Below are 8,061 nucleotides of genomic sequence, written 5' to 3'. Positions count from 1 at the left end.
TTGTGTCTAGCGCCGATTCAGGGGAGGTCCCATCAGGGGCGTACCTAGAGCATTTGGCACCCGGGGCGGATCCTATATCTGGCACCCCCCCACCATAAAATGTAAAAACACCCACCGTGTCCCCTGCATACCTCTGCATCCTTCAATATCTTTTTGTCACTACTGTGTACCCCCCCTCTCCACAACTGCACCTCTGGACCCCTTTAAATTACACAGCACCCTGCACCTCTGGACCCCTTTACATTACACAGAACCTTGCACCTAAGTACCCCTTTACATTACACAGCTCTTGTACCACTGGACCCCTTTACATAACATAGCACCCTGAACCTCCTGACCCCTTTACATTACACAGCGCCCTGCACCTCTGGACCCCTTTACATTACACAGGACCTTGCGCCTAAGGACCTCTTTACATTACACAGCAGCCTGCACCTCTGGACCCCTTTACATTACACAGCAGCCTGCACTTCTGGACCCCTTTACATTACACAGCTCTTGTACCTCTGGACCCCTTTACATAACATAGCACCCTGAACCTCCTGACCCCTTTACATTACACAGCCCTTGTACCCATGGATCCCTTTACATTACACAGCACCCTGAACCTCTGGACCCCTTTACATTACACAGCCCTTGTACCTCTGGACCCCTTTACATTACACAGCACCCTGCACCTCTGCACCCCTTTACATTACACAGCCCCTCACAGCTCTGGACCCTCTGCATGTTACACAGATCCCCTACAGTGCAGACCCCCCTCCCTACCATACAGACCCCCATCTACAGTGTAGACCCCCCTACAGTACAGAATCCTCCCCTACAGTGCAGACCCTCCCTACAGTGCAGACCCCTCCACCCTATAGCGCAGACCCCCCCCCTACAGTGCAGACCCTCCTACAGTACAGACCCTCCTACAGTACAGACCCTCCTACAGTACAGACCCTCCTACAGTACAGACCCTCCTACAGTACAGACCCACCCCCCTACAGCGCAGACTCCCCTACAGTACAGAATCTTCCCCTACAGTGCAGGACCCCCCCCTACAGTGCAGGACCCCCCCCACAGTGCAGGACCCCTTCTACAGTGCAGGACCCCCCCTACAGTGCAGGACCCCCCCTACAGTGCAGGACCCCCCCTACAGTGCAGGACCCCCCCTACAGTGCAGGACCCCCCCTACAGTGCAGGACCCACCACAGTGCAGGACCCCCCCTACAGTGCAGGACCCACCACAGTGCAGGACCCCCCCTACAGTGCAGGACCCCCCCTACAGTGCAGGACCCCCCCTACAGTGCAGGACCCCCCCTACAGTGCAGGACCCCCCCTACAGTGCAGGACCCCCCACAGTGCAGGACCCCCCCTACAGTGCAGGACCCACCACAGTGCAGGACCCCCCCTACAGTGCAGGACCCCCCCTACAGTGCAGGACCCCCCCTACAGTGCAGGACCCCCCCTACAGTGCAGGACCCCCCCTACAGACCACCTACAGTGCAGGACCCCCCTACAGTGCAGAACCCCCCTACAGTGCAGGACCCACCACAGTAAAGAACCCTTAGTGTACCTGGAGCCCAAGGCAGCGGCATTGCAGGGGGGAGGTGCGAGCAGCACCCGAGTGGAGTGTCACCTGTCGGCTCAGTGATCCGGGACCCGGCGCAATAATCCCCTTCTCTCTGTAGTCACGTGACTCACATCGCGCCATTCAGATCAGTCTCGGGCAGCGGCTGTCACTCACAGCCGAGCAGAGTGAAGCCGCCCCCCCCTCCTTGTCTACACAGTGCTGTGCATGGAGGAGGGGGAGGCGGCTTCACTCTGCTCGGCTGTGACAGCCGCTGCCCGAGACTGATCAGAACGGCAGCGCGACGCGACCACAGAGAGAAGGGGAGCCGGGTCCCGGATCACTGAGCCGGCAGATGTCACTCCACTCGGGTGCTGCTCGCACCCCCCCCCCCCCGCGCAATGCCGCCCACTGCCAGTGCCTCAGGCTCCTCACGGCGCTGTCTGACACTGCGGAGAGGGGAGGGGGGGCGCTGGCCTGACACCCCCCCAGTGTGTGGCACCCGGGGCGGCACGCCCCCCCGCCCCCCCACTTAGTACGCCCCTGGGTCCCATGCTCCCCCATACCCTGGTATTTTTCTGCGGCAGCCACCAGAGGAACATCAGGAGAGGCGAGTATAAAGTGGTCAGGAATGGAGAGCTAGATACTGTTGCAGCTTGAATATGTCTTTTTGATCAGAGGACTGAAGAGAACCAAAACACAGATTCACTGCCCGGAGTGTGCGAGATGCTGTAGTAAGGGGACATGTTCTCTAGGATCAGAAAACAACACTGACCTGTGTCAGAAGACTTCTTGGCTCTGTCCTTTGGCGGCTCCTCGGCTGCACACATAAGAGGAGAGTCAGTGACATATAAACACCTATATACACATGCACACGGGTGAACACAGAGGAGGAAATCTGCCAAGCTCTGCACTCTCTGTAGTTGATATTGGACAAATCTCTACAAGTCCAAAAAGAAAACCAAGAACGCCACCCACTACTCCAGAAGGGGTACACAGGAGGCCATCATATAGGATTGTACATGGGTCCAGGGTCTAAGTAACATGCTCCATGGGGGCGGCGTCTGAGCACAAACATGCAGCGGAGACTTGGATCTACCAGTGGCAGAGCTTGGCAAATCCCCAGCTCAAGAAAATCTAAAGAGTTCTGACGACATTCAGCGACACAAAGCTACCCATTTAATGTTCTGGGACAGCAGCAACTAATTTTAAATTCATGATAAACCTCTAGCTGCATCAACAGGACCCCCAACAGCATTGAGGCTATTGGCATACAGCGTTATCACCAGTCATCTGACTGGTTACCTGTAGGCGCAGTTACCCAGCTACATGCCGCTGAATCTTGCCAAGAGATATCTATAGCACCCAAATTCTTCTAGTCAATCAGTGATAAATTAGAGATACAATTGTGTAAGAGATGGATGAGTGCCGTAGTCTAGGGCAGAGTCCTGTTCACTAAAGAATATTGTGGGCCAGCTATAACAGAAGCCAAATGACTTATGGATACTACTGAGTACAAATGGCTGCAGCTACGGCAATCAACTGCTTACATCTATATGAAGTTTTCATTAAAATTTATCACTGGAAGGCAGAAGGTAGCAGCTCCACGCCCAAGACTGAGCCCATGGGTCCACTTTACACAAGTCCAGCCGAAAAAACGTCAAAGTGATTTCTGAGTTATAGGAAACCGATCACATTCTGATTCAAAGATTAAAGAATTATAGGATATTGGAGATTGCGGCAGAGGGTTGAAGAACAATTTTACTGGTTGGTGCACTGAACATTACCGATCTTCCCAGCGGTCCCTCTGAGCTGAGTGACAGACATCCTCCTGGACACTGGACACCACAATGTAGAGTTAGAAGACTTTACACGAAGACTGAACACAGATCCCCCTTACCCACCATATCCCTAGGATGGCTACATGGGACCCAGAGGCCTCAGAGCTAATCAGACACTTTTATACCAATTGGTTATAACTGGAGGTCATTATACATTCCCCAGAAGGGGCAGCAAATTGTGAACTCATGGAAAGAGCCACTGCCAACACAAGACGTGTCAAGGATCCAAAGGGGTTCTTTTATATGCATTTTTACATTGGCGTCAAGCTATCCAGGACTTTTGTTAGCTCTTTTAAATTTATTACCCAATGCACTGGATAATGCCCTTTAATATGCTCTTAAAGCAAACCAAACTCTCCTCCATGTTTTTTGTTTATAAGATTTTATCCCATCCCGATTCATACTGAAGCCAATTGACCTGTGATCGCAGTTTCCTAAATTGCCCCATATTTTCACATCTGTGATCAGGTCTGTATTGTTGGTAATCAGTAGATCTAGTAACCCTTTATTTCTAGTTGGTGCGTCTACCATCTGACCCATGTAATTGTCCTGCAAGACATTTAGGAACTGGCAAGCCTTAGCTGAATGTGTGGTTCCCTCCGCCCAATCTATGCCTGGATAATTAAAATCCCCCATTATGATAACACTTCCCCATCCTTGCTGCTAATCCAAAATTGTGATAGGAGATCCGTCTCCCCCCTCCTCCCTCAGGTGAGGGGGCCTATAGCACATGCCCAGTTTTATTTTTCCTTAGCTTCTTCCCATTGGAGCTCTACCCATAAAGGATTCCACCTCCTCCCTAGCTCCAGGGGCGTTGCTAGGTCTACAAAAGATCTGGGGCTAGAGCCCATAGCAGCGAAGTAAAGAAAGTCATACGCTTGGGCGGGCATACACATGTATATAATATACCTGTGTGTAATTATATATTATCCCAGAGAGCCCCCCTTACATCAGGGTCACCAGAGAGGCCCCCGCTTACATCAAGGACACCAGAGAGGCCCCCGCTTACATCAAGGTCACCAGAGAGGCCCCCGCTTACATCAAGGTCACCAGAGAGGCCCCCGCTTACATCAAGGTCACCAGAGAGGCCCCCGCTTACATCAAGGTCACCAGAGAGGCCCCCGCTTACATCAAGGTCACCAGAGAGGCCCCCCTTACATCAAGGTCACCAGAAAGAAGGCGGGCAGTGAGAGATTATGTCATCTCTCTGCTGCCTACGGCTGCACTGTGGGAACAGAACAGCAGTGACGCAGGATGGGCGGTGAGAGATGACATCTCTCTGTTCTATCCCCTGCCCGGCTCTCCCGTGCTGCCTGCCGCAGAGAGACCACGGCCATCTGAGAGACTTGGGGCTTTGGGCCCCAGATTCGGTGCTATAGCCACAAAAGCCACCCCCTAGCGACGCCACTGCCTAGCTCCCTTAGTGACGTCATCCCTCACATTCACTTGTACATTATTCTTGATATACAGGCATACCTCTCCCCATTTTTTACCCTCTCTATCCCTGCGATAAAGTGTATACCCTTGAATGATTGCCAGCCAATCATGAGAGCTGTTGAACCAGGTCTCTGAAATTCTCACAAAATCCGAATCCTCCTCGTACAATAGTATCTCAAGTTCATCCATCTTGTCCGCCAGGCCCCTGGCATTGGTGAACATGCCACGTAGTTTAGACCGGTCACATATTATCCTCTTATTGAGTGTTCCACGATTGCAATTAGGACTTGCTACTATACTTACATTGGGTTTTTGTCAACCTTCCACTAATGCCCCCAATACTACCCTCTGGACTATGTTCCACGCTGACTATCGCTACCTCTGGTCCCTCCCCCCGTCGCCTAGTTTAAAAACCCCTCTAACTTTTTGCCCATCTTCACCCTCCTCATTTAGGTGCAGTCTGTCCCTTCTATAGTACTGGTGACTGACTGAGGAGTAGGCCCAGTCCTCCAGGTACCCAAACCCCTCCTTACTACACCAGCTTCTTAGCCACTTGTTTACTTCCCCAATCTCCCTCTGCCTTTCTGGTGTTACTCGATGTATCGGTAGTATTCCTGAGAATCAGCTGAAGTTGTCAGCTCCACCCAGGCTGAAGCCCAACTTACGGACATTCTTATAGGGGAGCTACAGTACAACACTGCTCTCTCTCCCCCCTTTTACTCCAGCCAGTGGCCTGTGCCATGTTTCAGTCCGATGGGAGCCGCCACCACCCCCACTTTGCTCCCGGCACTGTAGCCACCACCCCTTCTCCTCTCGGCACTGTAGCCACTTTCCTCCCGGCACTGTAGCCATCACCCCCTCTCCTCCCTGCACTGTAGCAATCACCCCCTCTCCTCCCGGCACTATAGCAACCACCACGGTCATAACAGGGAGGCACAGTGGTGTAGTGGTTAGCACTCACCTAGCAGTAAAAAGAGCCGCTGGTTTGAATCCCAACCACGACACTACCTGCCTGGAGTTTGCATGTTCTCCCTGTGCCTGCATGGGTTTCCTCCGGGTACACCGGTTTCCTCCCACACTCCAAAGACATGATGATAGGTTAATTGGCTTCTGTCCAAAATTGGACCTAGTGTATGCATGTGGGTTGGGGACCATGGATTGTGGGCTGCATGAGGGTAGGGACTGATGTGAGTGTGCGATGTATGTGTAAATTGATGGCGCTATATGGGTACCTTAAATAAATATAATATAATAGATGAGCATCTTAATGAGATGCAACGTAGAGGGATAGTGATAATTGTAGACATGTACGCTTAGGTTGAACTGGATGGACTGGTGCCTTTATTCAACCTTACTATGTAACTATAACACATAAGAAATTAATCGCCTGCTGAGCATAAAACAGTTAAAAACGGCAGGAGGAACATGCTGTCGATCATCCTAGCTCACGGATCAGAATGGGACCAAATGCTACATAGACTTGGTCCCCTGGGGAATCAACAAATATCTTTTTGTAGTCTCTTTAATTTTAGATATTTCCTTAAATATTAAAATCACATCTTTAAAATTGTTGATCGCACGATTCTTCTATGGTTTACACCCTTGTTTTGGCAACTTTAGCTAGGGCCAACCATTCATGTGGTCATAGTTTTAGCGCATCTGTATTGCACAGTTTTAAAAAAAATTCTGGGTTAACTGTATTCTCAGATATAAGAATCGCTCTTTTCAGGGCTTATTTAACAGTTTGTTCTGAAGGTTTTAGCTTGGCATGTGTTGCGGTGCACATTCCCTCCAACTGAGCATCCGGGAATATAATCCCTCCCATCAGTGTGTTTTATTAACTACAGATGAACATTTGCCTCTATCTGGGCTGCGATTGCGCCCCTAGGCCACCCTATGAGTAATTGCAAGCTCCCTCACACCTCACCTGGTAGGCCAGGGTCAGATGCGCGGTGGATTCTTGGCGGCAGATGGAAGCGGGCTTCTGCGGCAGGGGCGACTCTCCGAGGGCTGGGGGCCCGGCTCCGAATGATTTCACTCTGCATGGTCACATGACGATGGCGTTCCGGAGTCTGAAAGGAAATCTTCATTAGCCCTAAAACATCCTACTTTATAACAAAATAGTGAGACTTTGTGGTAATGTCTTCTTAGAATTAAACTAAAATGTATAGAATATTAGAGACTTACCTTAATGACTTCTTTATTCTGGGTGGGAGCAGTCTGAGGAGCCAGTGGAGGAGTCCACTTCCTGACATCCTGACCGTAACCAGCCGGAACAAGAACCTACAAAACAGATCATCCAGAAGGTTGGGGGTCCCAGGACGCACTTAAGCATCACATACAGCTGGAGAGAGTTGGAGGACCTACCTGTCCATCAATGTATGCCACTTCACCCCGCAGGACGACCCTACGTACAGCTCCCTTCAACTTCATTCCCTCAAATGGGGTCCACTTGGATTTGGTGAACTGCATAGACTGTGGGACAACCCACTCATGTTCCAAATCCACCTGTGAAGAAATGGGAAACCAAGTATAAGAAGGCTGAGGACAAAAGGTGGGAGAGTTTCATCACGTGAAATAGTATGAGAGAAGATATATGAAGAGACGAAATCTCAAGAGACGAAATCTCAAGAGACGAAATCTCAAGAGACGAAATCTCAAGAGACGAAATCTCAAGAGACGAAATCTCAAGAGACGAAATCTCAAGAGATGAAATCTAAATCTCAAGAGACAAAAATCTGAAGAGAAGAGATCGGCGATGAGGCGAGGGGGAGATGAAGAATGTTCCTCGCATTTACTATTCTCTCACTTACCTCAACATATGTATTTTCTTGGACTGGCAGTGAGAATATTTTGCGGGGGTTGTCATACAGGCGCTTGATGATGTCATCTATCATCAGTCGTCCGTCGCTAACGGCAGTGAGCAGTAGAGGAAGCATAGTCTCAAGGCCGGGATACCCAGGGGGAGGGTTTGGCCCTTCCTTCTCCTCCACAGAGTGGGGGGCTATAGAAAGAGGAAATCGTCAGTGTCGTTTTAACGAAAATTATTAAAAATAAAATAGGATTACGCCCCTATGACTGCAAACTCTTGTGCCAACACTCCACTTGACCGAAGCCCGGGTCACCCTGTTCATCTCTTACCAAGAGCCTTTTGAGTTATTGTATCAGTCATCCTACTTAATTTCTATAGTGTGGGCAGCAGTCAAGGCAGCCATCATTTATTCCTCT

At 50.5% G+C, this 8,061-nt stretch overlaps 1 protein-coding gene across 2 annotated transcripts in view; it reads right to left on the bottom strand.

Moving 5' to 3' along the window:
* Positions 1-8,061, bottom strand: part of CAD (carbamoyl-phosphate synthetase 2, aspartate transcarbamylase, and dihydroorotase) — a 71,580-nt gene that overhangs the window by 14,859 nt on the left and 48,660 nt on the right. Inside the window, exons 32-37 of one of the 2 annotated variants that reach the window (XM_077489389.1) lie at positions 7,647-7,837; positions 7,201-7,341; positions 7,021-7,116; positions 6,761-6,905; positions 3,343-3,393; positions 2,331-2,375 (exon numbers count right to left, since the gene is read on the bottom strand). In XM_077489389.1, coding sequence (XP_077345515.1) covers positions 2,331-2,375; positions 3,343-3,393; positions 6,761-6,905; positions 7,021-7,116; positions 7,201-7,341; positions 7,647-7,837 — 669 coding nt within the window. The remainder of the gene's footprint in view (positions 1-2,330; positions 2,376-3,342; positions 3,394-6,760; positions 6,906-7,020; positions 7,117-7,200; positions 7,342-7,646; positions 7,838-8,061) is intronic. The other variant, XM_077489390.1, reaches the window with a different exon arrangement.

Source organism: Lithobates pipiens, unplaced genomic scaffold (assembly GCF_037356315.1).
Source record: "Lithobates pipiens isolate NorthernLeopardFrog02 unplaced genomic scaffold, aLitPip1_a1.2 Scaffold_18, whole genome shotgun sequence".
Taxonomy (NCBI): Eukaryota; Metazoa; Chordata; class Amphibia; order Anura; family Ranidae; genus Lithobates; species Lithobates pipiens.
Note: the sequence above shows the minus strand (reverse complement) of the source record. Positions and strands in the feature narration are given on the sequence as shown.